This window comes from Stenella coeruleoalba (assembly GCF_951394435.1).
Source record: "Stenella coeruleoalba genome assembly, chromosome: 5".
NCBI lineage: Eukaryota > Metazoa > Chordata > Mammalia > Artiodactyla > Delphinidae > Stenella > Stenella coeruleoalba.
The window spans coordinates 116,836,203-116,853,725 of NC_137150.1; the positions used below are offsets into that span (position 1 = coordinate 116,836,203).

The 17,523-nt window shown below is 37.9% G+C and overlaps 1 protein-coding gene across 2 annotated transcripts in view; it reads left to right on the forward strand.

The window, feature by feature from the left end:
• Positions 1 to 4,463: 4,463 nt before the first annotated feature.
• The window catches only part of USP25 (ubiquitin specific peptidase 25), a 139,952-nt gene continuing 126,892 nt past the window's right edge, over positions 4,464 to 17,523 (forward strand). For both annotated transcript variants that reach the window (XM_079921351.1, XM_079921349.1), the window contains exon 1: positions 4,464 to 4,940. In XM_079921351.1, coding sequence (XP_079777477.1) covers positions 4,896 to 4,940 — 45 coding nt within the window. In that variant the 5' untranslated portion in view covers positions 4,464 to 4,895. The remainder of the gene's footprint in view (positions 4,941 to 17,523) is intronic.

Below are 17,523 nucleotides of genomic sequence, written 5' to 3' on the forward strand. Positions count from 1 at the left end.
AGGAAGCTGGCCAAGATAAACCAGCTATCAGTCTTTCAGTGGTTCTTTGGGATTTGGACATACGTAGTAATCATATGCCCTGAATAAGGGAGATAGAGGTTTCGAAAAGTGACATTAGTCACTTTCTGATGTGTTTTTTTCTGCCCATATATGTCATAGGATAATTTCAGGGAATGTTTGCCTACCACTATAGCAGGGGAAGAGAGGTAAGAAATGAGAAAGGGTCTGGGATTCTAAACCATTTTCAGTGTCAGAGTATGGCTTTGAGCATGTTCAAGGTAAGAAGAACAAGTGATTCATGCAAGAAATCTCCACTTTATTGTACTGTCTCTCAGTTGATGAAGTATAGCTTTTTCTCCACGTAGATCTTGCTTTCAAAGTAGACCTTGCAAAGATATAGTTCACATTCAACTAGAATCTGTTTTCAGTTTTTCAAAACTATTCTAATTGGAAGTGTCAATATTGGCAGAAAATGTGGAGATACTATCTTTTAATGTGTTAATGCATCCCTTGACAATCTAAGAGGTTATGGGATGGGGCAGGAAAACAGGATATTTGACGTCACATAGGCATGAAGTATAGGATTATAAGTAAAGTAGGCTAAATATAACTGCTATGAGCTGAATTTTGTTCCCTTAAAGTTCATAGTTTGTCCCAACCCCTAGTACCTCAGAATATAACCATATTTGGAGATAAGATCTTTAAGGAGGGATTAAGTTAAAATGAGGCTGTTAGAGTGGGGCCCTAATCCAATATGATTGGTCCTTATAAAAAGAGAAAGAGACACCAGGGGCGTGTGTATACAGAGCGTCAACCAAATATGCAGAGGCAGCATCTGCAAGCCCAGGAAAGAGGCAGCAGGAGAAACCAACCCTGCTGGTACCTTGATCTTTGACTTCTAGCCTCCAGAACTGTGAGAAAATAAATTTCTGTTGTTTAAGCTACTCAGTCCATGGTATTTTGTCATGGCTGCCCTAGCAAACTAATATGCTGACCAAAGAAGCAACATCTGGAGACTCTCAGTGTGGGAGGCATTATTGATGGCTGGAGATCCTAATAGTGATATATTTATAAAACAATATGGCTGCCAGGACCACAAAGCTGTCAGATTGGAATGAGAAGTTAGAGTTAGACACACACTGTAAAAGTGTAAATACACTTGTTTTTCTCTCCTTCATGGCTGTCCATTTAATTCAATATGCATTTTATTGTGCATGTATTAGTCAGGAAGTACTCTTACAGGTTCCAATCTGAACACTCTATTGCTGAGTGGTGCTATTGTGACATCATAGAAACCTCCTCTTTGAATGATTGCTTATGGTTCCCTTATTGGTGGAAACAAAATTGTCCCAGAATGTCAATACACCTTAAGAAGAAAAATAATTCCAATCCTCTTCAAAGTAGATTTAAAAAACACTTTTCTGCTGTGGCAATTGTTCAAATCTACCCTGTGAACTGAATGTTTCTCACTTGTTCATATCTTACAGATGTGCTTTGGCAACATATTAGACTTTGGGTGTCCAGTAACAGATTTTCAAACCCTTTCTAAATGAAAAGAAATAAAGAGTCAGGATAGAATAATACCACCCTTTCTAAATGAAAAGAAATAAAGGGTCAGGATAGAATAATACCAATGTCCTTGGTTCATATATAAGATATAATATTAAATATTGTTAGAAACATCATTTTGATCCACAATAGAAAAACAGACTTTGTGTTAAAATCTAAACATTTAAACAACCTAAATATCCATCGACAGATGAATGGATAAAGAAAATGTGGTACGTATATACAATGGAGTACTACTCAGGCATAAGAAAGAATGAAATAATGCCATTTGCAGCAACATGGATGCAACTAGAGATTATCATACTAAGTGAAGTAAGTCAGAAAGAGAAAGACAAACACCATATGATATCACTTATATGTGGAATCTAAAATATGGCACAAATGAACCTATCTATGAAACAGAAACAGACAGACATAGAGAACAGACTTGTGGTTGCCAAGGGGGAGCAGGGTTGGGGGAGGGATGGATTGGGAGTTTGGGGTTAGTAGATGCAAACGATTACATATAGAATGATTAAGCAACAAGGTCCTACTGTATAGCACAGGGAACTATATTCAATATCCTGGGATAAGCCATAACAGAAAAGAGTTTAAAAAAGAATGTATATATGTGCATAACTGAGTCACTTTGCTGTACAGCAGAAAGTAACACAACCTTGTAAATCAACTATACTTCAATAAAAATAAATTTAAAGAACTAAACATTAAATTTTATATGAAATTTATCACCTTACTTGCTTACCTAAGTGTCAACAATCCAGAGCAATGCAATAATTTAGGAATTATTAAATAATATAATGGGGATATATAATTCCAGCAACCATCCATATTAAGGCTGACGCATGAACAGCAAAACTGATACTGGGGCACATTTTAACAATGATTTAGGATATCTGGCAATGCGTCTTATGTGCAAATTTATCTCAAATTCTCACACTTTTAACCTCTATTCATTCCGATTGTATGCTTTCTGGAAAAAAAGAATACCTATAAGGAAACATGAAATTTACTTCTTAAAGTTCTACAAAACCACAATTAAGATTTAAAGAAAATTAAATAGGAAACCATCAAAAGTGATTAGGGTACAAACTACCCTATAAAGAGTTTTATTTGGTAATAGTATAGTAAGCACTGGTAAGATAATTTTCTGTGGAACTAAAATCTAACTCAGGGGTGGGATAGGGAGGGTGGGAGGGAGGGAGATGCGAGAGGGAAGAAATATGGGGTTATATGTATATGTATAGCTGATTCACTTTGTTATAAAGCAGAAACTAACACACCATTGTAAAGCAATTATACTCCAATAAAGATGTTTAAAAAACTAAAAATTAAAAAATAAAATCTAACTCAGAGGAACATTTATTGCCAAATTCTAGAAACTAAACTAGTATCTGGCAATATCCTAATAAAACCACAGTACCAGATTTTTATGTTAAATTTAACTTTCTTAAATTCAAATGTCATGAACTGGATAGATTTAAAAAAAAATCTGTAACACAGACAAACTTGGAGTTGATATGTGGAAAGAATTTTCATCTATAAATGAGGAAAAATGGGCTGTAGTAAGCTTTTGTTGACAAGTCACCCTCTTTGGGTCTCAGTGTTATAAAAAATGTGTGCATTCTATCAGAACTGTTGCATTATTCCTTAAAATTCTGGGTTTCCAACCACTTCACAACCTTTCAAATTCTTCTGTTAAAGATGTAAAATAAAATTTGTAATCTGTCAAAATCAAATGAGCAAATAAACATGAAGACTCAAGAGAAAGACCCCAAAAGCGATTGAAGACATCTAAGGGTGCAGAGCAAAGACAGTTTGTAAAGTGCACAGATTGATTACAAAACCTTAGGAGTTACTGTAATCCATGATTATTAAATAAAACCTGATATTTCAATGATCACGTACCAAACTTGCTTTTCTTGCCATCAGATTAAAAACTGTATCCAGATTTGCATATGTGTGCATTGTATTTGTGACAATACGCACTGATTATTCCCCCTCTCCCGCCACACCATCACCCTCACGTCCCTATCTGCTTCCTATCCCCAGATTAGCTCCTGAAACTTAAGATATTTTTGAGGCTACAGATTGCTTTCTCAATATTAGGTTTTCCTTACAATGCCACATATAGTCAAGTATTCCAAGCAGGGTGGTTAACAGGTAATTGTTTGGCAACTGGGATATTAGGTGATGTATACCATCTAAGCAGTGATACTTTTGTAATATTGTCTGTTGTATAGACCGTATTTCATTTATATCAAACCTTTGGAAAATATACCTTATTTCTCCAGAGCCTAGCAGTGACTGGCACACGTTTGAATGAAAGAAGTAGACAGAGAATATCAATATTCATTTACGTAATGATTAGTTAAGGAATAAAGTACATTCCAGCATAAGGGCTTCTGACAGCCTTTTGCTTAAACCACACTTGACTTTTCCCTTCGGGCGAGTATACTGCTTGTGAAATTCCTAGAAAGGCCAGAGACATAGAAAGGAGCTGGGATTCGGGACCCAAAGCGGTTTTGGGACGTTATGTGGCCTGGAGAGAAATGTTTTGTCTTGGAGGAGTTCGGAAAGCCAGCGATCTAACAAATTCTGGGCACAGAGAGAAACGCTGCCCTCCCGCCTCGGCTTGGAGCATCGCGGAGCCAAGGGCAGGCGTCGCGCAACCTGCCGCAGGGGCGGCTCCGAGGCCCGGCCCACGTGGCGCTCCCTCGCTCCACCCCCGGGAGCGCGGGTGCGGGGGGTGGGGCTCCGGGGCGGCTCCGCCCCGCCCCACCGCCCCGCGGGTCATAATGTAGGGTTAGGGCGGCCGGAGGGCGGGGCTCGGCGCGGGAGGAGCCGCCGGGCGGGGGCGGTGACGACTGTTGGGGGAGGGGAGGGGAGGGGAGGAGGAGTCGCGGCGGGAGGAGGAGGACAGCGCCATTCCGGCCGCTCCCTCTGTCCCTTCTCCCTTCCCCGCAGTGGCCCGCGAGCCGCCAGCGAAGGAGCGCGTGAGTGACGCGTCCGGACTTGCTCGCGCCCTACCGCGCCGAGTGTCCGCCGCCCCGCTCATGGCCCGGGCCGCGGCCGACGATCCGTGCTGAGGCGGGCCGCGCGGAGTCGTGGGGCCGCCGCCGTGGCCCTTGCTGTCTGCGCCTCGCCGCCAGCCCGCGGTGCCCGCGCACGCCGGCCGCCATCGCCTTCGCGCCTGGCTGGCGGGGGCGCTGTCCTCCCCGGCCGTCCGCGCCGCTCCCTGGAGCTCGGCGGAGCGTGGCAGTCAGGGCCGGCGGAGGCTCGAGGAGCCGGACGCCGCCGCCGGTGTCGCCGCCGGCGCTGCGGGGGCCATGACCGTGGAGCAGAACGTGCTGCAGCAGAGCGCGGCGCAGAAGGTGAGGCGAAGCCGCGAGCCGGTGCGGCCCGGCCCCGCTCCTCCTTCTGACATGCCGCCCTCACCCGCCTCGGCCGGGACCTCCCCGGCCTCCCCCGCTGCCGCCCGGGCCTCCGCTGCCCTGGGCTTCCCCCTTGCTGCCCCCCGCCCCTACGCGCTTTGGGGGCGTCGCGCCCAGTTCCGGGCTGCGTGTGGAAAGCGGGGTGTAGTTAGCGTGTTTCAGTCCACTTCCTTCTTGCCGATTGTTTTCCTGTAACAGACGGTGCCGGGTATTTGGTTGAGCGCGACCTCACATTCCTACACTCCTCTATATGGCTTCTTAATTAAACTTTATCTTCCTCCCCTTTTATAAAAAAGGAATAGCCAGTTGTCATCCCTTCTGAACCCAGTTTTTATTTCCAAGGTAGAAACATTCCAGGCCTGCTATTTTGCAAAAGGGTCTCCACCAGAATTGAATAGTCGGCCTGGCGGGACAGGTACATTAACCAGGTAGACTCGGTGTAAAAGTAGAGGATTTGGCTGGTTCCTTTTCCTTTCTTCCTCCCTCCCTCCCTTCCCTCCCTTCCTTCCCTTCGTTCCTTTCCTTCCTCCCTTCCTTCCTTCCTTCCGTTTCTTTTTCTTTTCTTTTTTTTCTTTTTTGAATATAGAAACTGTCCCTTAAGGAAACCTTTCTGGCCGTGTTTATTCCAGGAATCCTTTGTCCCCTAAGTTTGACCTTGTTCCATCGTTCACCCTTTACTCTTGCCTTAGTCACACATTCGAATGGTCACTCACTTAAGAAAAAAATCTGCGTGAAGTTTCAGATCTTTTACGTTAAGTAATGAGAGATGCTACTTTTTTTCTAGATTTTGCTTTCAGAATCTCAAGTGCACTATCACGGCTTGCACCATATCCTGAAAAGTAGTTGGCTATGACTTAATTTTTTGGGGGGGGGGTGATCATTGGTGTGAAAAGCATTTTGGGCAAAAGGAAAACATTGCTTTACTCGTCTTGGAATTATGGGGGTAACCAGCGTTTACAGAGAGCAGCTACCAAAAGTATATTTGATTTTTCTGGGAGAGTAGTGAATGCCCCACCCTGTTGTAGTTTTGGCATTGTTATATCCTACCTGTGCTTGATTTTAGAATAAGGGCTGCTGTCCTGCTGACTATGTGTATACACGCAGCTTGCTAAGTTTTTGCTTTGAGATTATTTTTAGAATTTTATTATAGTACTTGAGGTAATTGAAGATGCTCAAGAATTTTGGAAAGCAAGGATAGTGCATTGTTAGTTTAGGCGCTTTGGGAAACTTGTCTTTGGAACTCTTGTGTGCTGTACTGGTTAATTTAGAAGACTATTGCAGACTGCAGTTTATTTACAGTGAAATAATTCTAGATTTAATAATGGGAGTTTAGAACAGTTTATCTCCTAATCCCCTCCATTCTGTTTGGAATACCTTAAACTTTAGTTTTTGATGTTGAGTATGACAAAGTCTTAACACTTAGAGGAGAATCTTGTGGTCATATGTATACTAAGCAATATTTAATAGGTTTGGTGTCGCTTCTGTTTATAGTTCTGTCCAAAGTTGAATATTAAAGGCTATGTGTTACAAAGTGGGAAATATAACTATTTTTCACATCTCTTAAATTTGAACATTGGCAAGAAATTTGTGAGTTTTTTAAATTGATTTTGGACTAAAGTACTTCTTTAGCATAAAATTAGGTAATGCAGATCTGCCCAATTCAGAGGTTTATGCATAAAATTGTGAATCAAGAATCAAATTACTGAAAGTGGTCCTGGCCACCAAGTCCAGTTTCCTAGTTTACTGAGTCCCCTCTTTAAACAAAGGGAGTAGCTGTTAGTCTAAAATATTACCATTATGATGCTGTTTTTAGTGTGTGTCTGTCAGATCATCTCATTGATACTGTGGACATTTTTTTAGAGCAATACAATTGCATTTATTTTTATACTTCCATCATGGTGTTTATGTATTATTTTTAAAAGAAACATGTAATGTGTTTGCTTTCTATATCAATATACTATTACTTTGTTACTCAGAACTATTTAAAAATATTCGTATAGGTTCAAATACCTTAAACCATCCACTTAAAATGAATTGACAATTTAAATCCACTGTGCTAGTAACTAGGAAGTAGACTTCAAGCTAGTAACTAGGAAATGAACTACTTTAGAAGAAACAAAAGTGAAACTCTTTGCTTTTAAATTAGAAACTTTATGAATTATTAGTAAAACGAGAATTGCCTAGTGCATATTGCATAACCAAAATCTTAGCCTGTTTTCTGCTGTCCTTTAAAAAATTGTGTGTTGTATGCTCATGTATAATATTAGCTTTATATAAAGAGCCATATTTTGGTAGTTGGAACAGTTTTCTATTTTTCAAGATTTTTTTTTCTTCCAGAAGGATGTATGATTAAAAAAAAAAAAAGCACAACACTCATATGTCTTTTGTCACCTACAGAGTAGCTTGTCACAGGGTAACATAAGGCAAGGGCTGTCTTTTCCTCTGATGTGTTCTTTGCTTGATTGCTCAAGTTTAGCCATGGCAGGGAGTTATGAGATTAATTGTAACTGCAGAGAGCTGTTTTTTGAGGTTTAAGATGATACAGGTGAAGTGGAGTTGGCAGCAGATTAGCTACAGTTAAAATCTGTCATAATTTTGTTCTTGAACACGTGTATTCGGCCTTTGTGCTTGATATTTACCGAAGTGTAGGATCCTTGCATCTCAGAAATTTGATTCATAGATTCAGGTCCCAAATAAGGATTTTTAAAAAAAATACATCTTTATTGGAGTATAATTGCTTCACAATGCTGTGTTAGTTTCTGTTGTAGAACAAAGTGAATCAGCCGTATGCATACATATATCCCCATATCCTCTCTTGAGCCTCCCTCCCACCCTCCCTATCCCACCCCTCTAGGTGGTGGCAAAGCACCAAGCTGATCTTCCTGTGCTATGCTGCTGAGTAGCATTGACATATATACACTACCAAATAAGTATTCTTTAGGGCAGCAATATAGTAGCCTTCCTCTCAGGGACCAAATTAATTTGTAGAGTTAAGTGAGCTGGATACTATTTTCATTAAATGTATCCTCCTGAGTTAAATAAAACATACGGTTCATAAGGGAAGGTATTTTGCCTATTTCATTTCACCCTAGGGCTTAGAACAACTCCGTGCACTTAGTAGGTTTCAGTAAATATTTGATGAATGAGTGAGTGTTTTTTAAAAGGAATGCAAGGGCAGGGGTTATTTTAGTTCCCTAACTGAATCTCACGATTTAACATTATTGAGAAACGATGAAAGCTCGAAACTGTGGACAACTGTTAGAATAAAGGTGGTGTAGTGAAAAGACTAGGATGTGGGTTGATCTAAATCACCTTTCTATGACCTTGGGCAAGTCATTAAATGCCTCTGAATCTTCTTTTAAAGCCTTAAAGTTAGTATGATTAGACATGAGCAACTTTTTAAGATCTGAGTGTTTAGTGTAGCAAAGCATACATTTATTCCAGACAGGGAGGATAAAAAAGAAATAGTAGAGGATGGAGGCAGAAGGAATCTTATGGATCAACAGTCAACTTTCACTTAGTTATACTGGGGGTTAGGTGGGAAGGATGTCACAGATTAACCAAATTAAGAGTTAAAACAAAACTTGCAAAACAATACAAGCTGAATTCAGGGTAAATTTCTTAGTTAAAATAATGTGGTATTTTCTAATTTAGGTATTATCTAAAGTTATAAAAATATAATACAACATTTCAAGGGACAGTTAACATTATATAAATCACTCTAAACATTATATAAAATGGATATTCTTTAGTATGAAATAGTTGGTTATCTTGGTATTAGCATAAGACTTGGTTTGCAGAGAGAAAGGGATCCAGCTGCTTATTCCCTTTTTACTCCTTTCTTTTCTCACCTAATTTTGATTTGTTATTCTAACATTGTATCCAGCTGCCTTAATGAATTTTCATTAGTTCTACTATTCTGTTGATATTCTTCAATATTCTTTGTATGCAGGCCATATCATTTGCAAATAATTATCATTTGACCTCCTCTTTGCCAATCTTTACACCTCTTTACTCATAAACTGTTTCATTGTTTTAGCTAAGATTACAGAATACTACTAGGGTTAATACTAGTTTCTGTTATGTATTGTTTCATTGTAATATGAAATGTCCTTACAGTTACACGTTTTTAAAATGCTTTGAAATCAGATTTAGATGTTGACTCTTTATCACATGTCTTTTGTTTTGTTTTTTTTTTGCGGTACGCGGGCCTCTCACTGTTGTGGCCTCTCCCGTTGCGGGGCACAGGCTCCGGACGCGCAGGCTCAGCGGCCATGGCTCACGGGCCCAGCCGCTCCGCGGCATGTGGGATCTTCCCGGACCGGGGCACAAACCCGTGTTCCCTGCATCGGCAGGCGGACTCTCAACCACTGCACCACCAGGGAAGCCCTGTACATGAGGTTTTAATGATCATATGAAAAGGATATGTATTTTTTTGAGAGTTATAGAGTTCTATATTTATATATTAAATGAACACTTATAGTGTCATTTGAATATTTCATGTTTTTTTCTTTATGTCTTAAATTCTGAGAGATACTGACACCTCTACTTTTAATGTAATTTCATCAAATTATCTTTGTATTTCTAATGGATCTAATCCAAACTTGTGTTTTTGCTGGTCTTTTAGTAAGATTTCATCATTTCCATATATAGTGATAACAAATTTAATCCTTTTATTGCCCTCTGACTTTGATTTATTTAAAGAGCCTTTTCTGCTCTTTTAATTCTAAACGAATATATTTAAGCATGTTTTTTCTATAAATAATTAATAGTTTTCTCTCCTTCCCTGTGCCCTCAATAAGATAAGACTGTTTAGCATATTTTTACTTATAGCATTCTTGATTTTGTTGGGATAATATGGAATTCTAATTTAAATGATGATATTTAAAATTTTTTACAATATACCTTTCATCAAAAATATTACTTAATTGTGTTACATGTTAGTAGCTAATAAGTTTTTAAAAATAGGTGTTTAGGTGTTTAATTTTAACTATGTTTTTCTGTGTAGTTTAATACCGTTTGATTTTTTTTGGTAGATAAGTTGTTAACCCTCTGTATAAGCTTATAAGATTTCTTCTTTGGTTTTAGAGTGCAGAAATTTCACACACGTGTGTGTGTGTGTGTGTGTGTGTGTGTGTGTGTGTGTGTGTGTATTTTTAACCATCCTGGCGAGGATTTTTGATCTGAAAACTTTAGTGTTCTTCTCAGGAAAGAGATATAGATTTAAGAATTATTACTTCTACTCTATTCCTTTTTTCTTTCTCCTTCTGAAACTACATTATTTGAATATTAGATACCATTTATCTCTCTACCTTGCTTCAAATTTCATTTTATAATTTCTTTCCCTTTTTGCTCTATGTGCTAGGATAACTTTTAACTTTGTCTACATTATTATTTTTGTAATGCCAATTCTGCATTTACTCCCTCCACAGGTGGTGAGATATTTTTTTGTGGATTTGTTTTAATAATGTATACACTAGTTGGTTCTGAAGTACACAGAATTGAATGAATCATAAACGTTGGATCATGATCAGCTCTCTATGCAAATGTTTTTACTTACTTATGAAATAGCATATTAATCTTTAATGATAAGCACACATTGAAAGCACTACTTAAAACACAAGTGAGAACTTTGAAAGGAACCTATATCTAACCGTATAGTCCCCTCATCGCATCCCTCCATTTTCATTTGAGATTGTAATCAGCTTGAATCCTGTTTTCATTTTCCCCTTGAGTTCCTTTTTATTGCCGCTCTGAATTCCTGAAGGTATATGTTTTTAATTTTAGTTGTTTTAACTTTGGAAACTTTTTTCACCTTGATATATAAATGAAATTCATCTATATAGTAGTAAGAATTTTAAAGTTATGTTTGTAACATCTAGATCTTATTCTGTCTGTACTTAATATTTTGTACCTGGTGTGAGGTAGGGATCCAATTTAATTTTTATTTTGTATATGATTTTTTGTTGTTGTTAATCTTACCTTATTGAAAAGTTAATGCTCTCCCCCACTGAACTGACAGACCATCTCTGTCATATATAAAAGCTTTATGGAAAATGCTTTTTTTCACCCTCTGCTGTTTTGTTCCGTCATTTGTTTTGTGAATACCGTCCTGTCTTTGTTGCTTTGGCTTCATAGTAATCTCTAGTACTGAAAAAATAAGTTTGCCCCTCTTCTTCCGAAGTATTATGGTACTTTATCTTCCTTAGAAAGTTTAGCATAATTTTACCAAGTTCTCTGAAAAACCCTGTTTGAGTTTTTTAGTAATTTTATTGAATCTATATACCAATTTGGGATCATTAACATCTTTATGATTGAGTCTTTCTATCCATGAACAGGGTATACTTCTTTTTATTTAGGTCTTCTTTAATTTTTTTTTTTTTTTTTTTTTTAGTTTATAATTTTAACAGTAGAATTCTTACACATTGTTTGTCCTATGTAGTTGATACTTTCTGATAACAATAATATGTGGTGCTTTAAAATGTTTGTTATTTGTTACTGGTGTGTATGAATGCAGCTAGCTTTTGGATAGTGATCTTATATTTAGCCACCTTGCTAAACTTTATTCTAATACTTCCATAGATAATTTTGGAATGTCTACATAAAAGATATCATAAATAAATCATGACAGTTTTATTTATTTGCAATTTCTATGCCTATAATTTCATTTTTTCTTATACTAGGTAAGACATATGATAAATGTTGTTTAGAAGTGATGATAGTGGATGTTTTTGTTTTATTGCTGCTTTTATTTATTTTTTTTTAAATTTATTTATTTTTTCGGCTTCACCCCCTAACAAATGAACAAATGGTTTGGTTTATTTTCTTTCTTGTATTTTACTCTTGTGAACTAAAACATGCCAGTCTATTCTGGGACACTGATAGTATAAGATCACACCCTTAAATGTAATAATTTCTAAGCTAATGTCACCCTAGGAGACCTTTATAAACAGCTATCCAGAGTTTTCTTGCTACACCCTGATCTTGTCATAGTGAAACAGAGCAGGACCCTATGGTCCTTGCCCCCCACCCCACCGCCATGTCCTTAGCCTGCCTTTGTAAAAAAATTAATTAATTAATTAATTTATTGGCTGCATTGGCTCTTTGTTGCTGCGCGGGCTTTCTCTAGTTGTGGTGAGTGGGGCTACTCTTCGTTGTGGTGCGCAGGCTTCTCATTGGAGTGGCTTCTCCTGTTGCGGAGCACAGGCTCTATGTGTGTGGGCTTCAGTAGTTGCAGCATGTGAGCTCAATAGTTGTGGCTCGTGGGCTCTAGAGCACAGGCTCAGTAGTTGTGGTGCACGGGCTTAGTTGCTGTGTGGCATGTGGGACCTTCCTGGACCAGGGCTTGAACCCGTGTCCCATGCATTGGCAGGCAGATTCTTAACCACTGCACCACCAAGGAAGTCCCAGCCTGCCTTTTGTCTGTGGAAAAACTTATCGATGACTTCATTTTAATCCTCCTCCCTTATTTTCCCCATGATTTCTCCATCCAGTTTTAGTAATGTTTTATGGTATCTCTGTTAACTGCCTCACATCCTTCTTTATTGCTGTTTTTAAAGGACAGTTCGTTACTTTGTTACCTGATATACTTCTAAAGTATTTCTCTTGGACAAATACATAGGAGTGGAATTGTTGTAAGATATGGCTAAATGTTTATTCAAAATGGTTATACCATTGTACCTTCCCATCAGCAATGTATGAGAGTTCCAGTTGGTCTATATCTTTGTTAACACTTGGTATTGTCAATTTTTATATTTTAGCCATTTTAATGAGTATGTAGTGGTGTCAATGTGTATTTCCCTAATGACTAATGGTTTTGGACATCTTTTCATGTGCTTATTGGCTATTTTTGGATGACTTTTAAGTATTGTTTCTCATTTATTATTCAGTTTTACATTCTCACAGGATCAGCAATAGCAAAAGCTACTTATTTTTCCAAGTCTGAAAATGGCAAAAAAGTTAAAGATGTTCCTAGAGGTAAAACACTTAGGAGCATGTACTGATATGCTTACAAAACAAAATGAAATTGCACAATTTTTCCTTCATTTTATATTTTTTAAAGTAATACCTCATAAAGAATGCTCACTACTGAGGAATGAAAAGCCTTTTCTTCTTCATGCCTCAGACTAACATTAATCACTTTAATAATTAATAGCACACACAAGAATAATCTTTATGATGTGTATTTTTCCCCACAGGGTACAAAAGTACTTTCACATTGTAGTTAGCTTGGAAGTTTGGAAAGAACTTGGGGGACCAATGATGGGGTGGGATGAACTGTGGACAGGTAAACAATTGAGCAGAGAAAGACTTTTCTTACGGTTTTTGGTCCATGTGAGAATGAGACAGAAGAATAGCTTGTTTTGAACTAGAAACTTATTATTTGTTGGGTTTTTGTTGGTGGTGTTCAGCCTGGAAGTGGCTCTGTTGGGGTGAGTGGCACTAACTTTGAGGACAGGTTTGGCTGCAGAGCTGAGAGCTAGGTCCTTAGTGAAGAGGAAAGATGTGGGGGAGGAGTATAGAGAGAGGGACCAGGAATGAAGAACCATTAGTGGCCGGGATCTGATGCTGTGCTTGCACTAATGTGAGAACCAACCATACACCTGCATATATAAAAGTTTATGCATCATAATTTGAGCCAGAATACATGCAAGCTTGGGCTGGAGGTGTGGGGCTTGCTGTATCCTCCACTGAGGCCTCTGAGCTGGTCTTGGTGTGTCAGAAAGAGGGCCCCTAATGTCTTCCCATGAGACCTTAGAGAAAGGCTTTGGGTCAGGACAGGGCCAAGGAAGTGGGTTGAAAGGAAATTAGCAGCAGTCCACTGCCTCAGGTCTAAAATTTCCAGCGTTTGGAGGGAAGAAGGAGCTCTCTGCACAGGCCTCCTGGGGTCATGGGCACTCTTTGTGCCTGTTCTAGTTGTACCATACATATTCTCAGAACTGACTTCCGGGCTTCCACAGTGGCGCCGGGACTTCAAGTTGGTAATAAGCTGCAGAACTAATAGAACTGATGATATTTCCATTTTTGCTTGTGGCATCAGAGGGAGGGCACCCAGGGTATCTGAGCATGTGATGCTTTGGTGGGATAGAGAAGGAAGCATATGAGCATATGTGGTGGTTATTTATACTTATGGTTACACAAACTTAACCATTCTGGTGTTGATAACCTAATTGGTTATCTTTTTATATGTTTATGGACCATTGAGGCTTTTTTTCCCTGCGAAATTCACATTTGTTTCTGTTTTTTTTTCTTGGGGGGGGTGATTGTTTTACCTTTTTTGATTTGAAGGAGTTCTTTATAGTTTATATACTACTTTTTTTTCCCCAACTTACATATTCTGCAAATATCTTTTTCCGTTTATCAGTATGTCTTTTTACTCCCTTTATGTTGTTCTTTCATGAATAGGAGTCCATTTTGATTTAGTCTTATATGTAATTAGTTTCCTTTATTTTGATCTTTCATACCTGTTTCATAAAGATACTCTCTTTTATTGCCGTATAATCTTTTTCTTGTTTTGCTTTTGGTATTTAAGTCTTATTCCAATTGGATTTGAATTTTGCATGTCTAAGTAGGTGTCCGAGTTGATTTTTCTCATCTGGAGAACCAGCAGCTTTATTGAAAAGTTTCTCCTTCCCATTAATACTCCACTTGATGGCAGTATTTTTTTATCCTTGAGTTAGGACTGTTTTAAAGGAAGACAGGAAAGGAGGTTTCTGGAACTCTTTCTTGAACTAAAGTATTTTTATTATATTTTTACTGAAGCTTGCATAAATATAAAATAGATATACATTTATTATGTTCTATTGTGTAGCTTTTATGCACTGAAACCAAAAACCAACTGTTAACTCAGTTGTAACCAAAATTAAAAAAACAGAATAACAAGGTTAGCTTAATTTGACAGATGGTAGTGTTTTACAGAAGCTAACTTGGCAGTTGCAGCTTCAGCCAAGGAAAGTAATGTATGTATATCAGGATATTCTTGTAAAATATCTTTATTAAACATTCGGAATAGATTTTATTGCTGCTGTCATCCACATTCCATCTGTGACCCTGGTACTTATTTGATAGCCTTTGTCTTAAGAGTAGTGTTCTCAGCCTTTTTGTTGTCAAATCTTCAGAGATGTGCCACCAAGAATGATCATAGTTTAAAACTTTTTTTTTTGCTATAGCTTAGTAAATGTATTGTAATTATTCTAGTATCTCTTAAGCAGAATGTTGAACTGAACAGGTTTTGTGATTTAGTGTAGAGTGGAATACACTTGCTGTGAATAAGAGGTAACAATTATAGCTTACTTTTAAGTTAGTGCCATATAAATATTATGTATTGGAACTTGTCAATATTTTGCCTGTGAGCATGTCTTAGTGCCTGGATAATCAAGAGGGTGAGATACTACTGTGCAGTGTGATAACTCCTTTTGCAGATACGATGCAACAGTATTGTTGTACTGGAATAATAATTGTGTTGTAATTATTACCACTTCCTTTAGGAGTTGTTGAATTTTGTTGTGGTGAAAGTTTTAAACCTTTTCAAGTATGCTGCCAAAAATATTTAATATTTGAACAAGTACTACAAACACAGAGAAGTTGAGAATTGATGGGTAAGAAGACAGTAGCAAGTAGGCCTAGCTATGGGCAAGATTTTTGTAAGCTTGTCAGCTTTTGCTGTGTACTTTCAGTACATATATTTAAACTATTTACATTTGGGCAATACAGCATGGTAAAATTTGGCTGTTAATACCATATACTATGTGTCTACTTAACTGTAGGAGTTTTTGAAGGTTTAGTCTTTGATTTTCTGCTTTCTTCTTTGCAAGCTTTGAGAGATTATGTAGTTTCTCAGTCATATATGTTCATTACTACCAAGTTTGTATTTTCAAAATAAAATTTTCACCCTCACATAAACTCTTGTTTCAGGTTTTCAGTTCCTGTTGTACATTTCTGCTTAGATACCCAGTCGACTCTCATTATCATGTCCATCCATTCATTTATTCTTTGTCTTAAGCAGATAGAGAAATAAATAATACACTATAAAAAAACTTATAGTTTGGTGGGTGGGAGCCAGAAATGCATACATTATATTAGAAGTTAAGTGAAGTATATACAGGATATATTGGTAGGACCAAGGAGAGGCTCTAAGAACAGGAAAGGCCTCATAGAGGAGGTAATGTTGAAGATGTATGGGGAGATTGAAGGTAGCATTCTAAACGAAGACAAGTCCATGAGCAAGGACAAAGAAACCAAACAATTTGGTGCCTTCTGTTATCTGCAAGTAGCTGTACGAGGCTACGCGTGGTAAAATAAAAAGTAAATGTTTAGTCTTTTCTCCCGGTTTCTGCCACAGAAATTTACTGTCTTTGTATGCTAATGAGATAACTCCTGGTTGGGGGACTAGATAGTTTCAGAATGGGAGCTGTGCCTCAGAAAAACCAACCACTATGATTAGCGAGTTAGAACTTTCAGCCCACTCTCCAGTTCAAGGAGGGGAGAGGGACTAGAGATTGAGCTCAGTCACCAATGGCCAGTGATTTAATTGATCATGCCCACATAATGAAATCTCTGGTGCCTTACACACTTTTAATAAGTGCTCAGTAAGCGGTGGTTCTTGGATAGCACTTGCCATATATGGTTAATTTTCCTCTTCCTATTGTTTTTGAGACTTACTCTCTTAAAAGTACAGAATTGCATCATTAACGTAGTATTAGAATACAAAAATTGCTTTTAAGGAAGTTGTATGAGTAAGAGTCCAGTTAGGACACAGAAACTACACAGTAATTTGAACTAGTAATAGATGATTGGCTACTAAAGTGCAGAGAGAACTCTAAAGAATAAAGGAAGGAATACATTTGGGAGAGGTCTTACTAAGCCCCAAGTATGAGATTCAGTTCTTACTGGAGAGGTTGTGATTGAAGCCCACTGGATGGAAGACAAGTTTGTTGAGGTGCTGGAGGCTGAAGGCTTCTGCAAATGGCTCTTTTATGGGTCCGGGCAAGAAAGCTTTATTAAACCTAACATTATATCTAGAAGAATGGAGTTCGTAATAGTCAGTAGGATGTATTATGAATGTAATTAGTGTGACCAAATACTGTATTTGCTTTAAGGAATTGTTTGTGACACGTATAGCTGCTAGGAATTATGTAGTATTCTAGTCTGAAAGTTCTACGTAAAGCATACTTATTAGTATAAGGGATTTTATTTTTGGACTGAAAGTTAATTATGAAAATTTACAGAAACCAAGAGACACATAAAGATTTAATTGGACACAAAGATTTTATATATCTTAGAGAGGTATATTAGGAATCAGCCAGATCATTAGCATCAAAAACAAGTTAAATATATACTTTATTTAAACTGAAAACGTTGCAGTTCAAGGATATGATTTGATTCACAGAAGTTTTGTTTACCCACATATTCCATAATGTAGGCATTCTAATTTAAAAACACAGTTCCAAAAGATTTTGCAAGTTGAGTTTTTGGAACTCTAAATGCATATTGCCATAGAAACCATGTTTCATGATATTAGGTT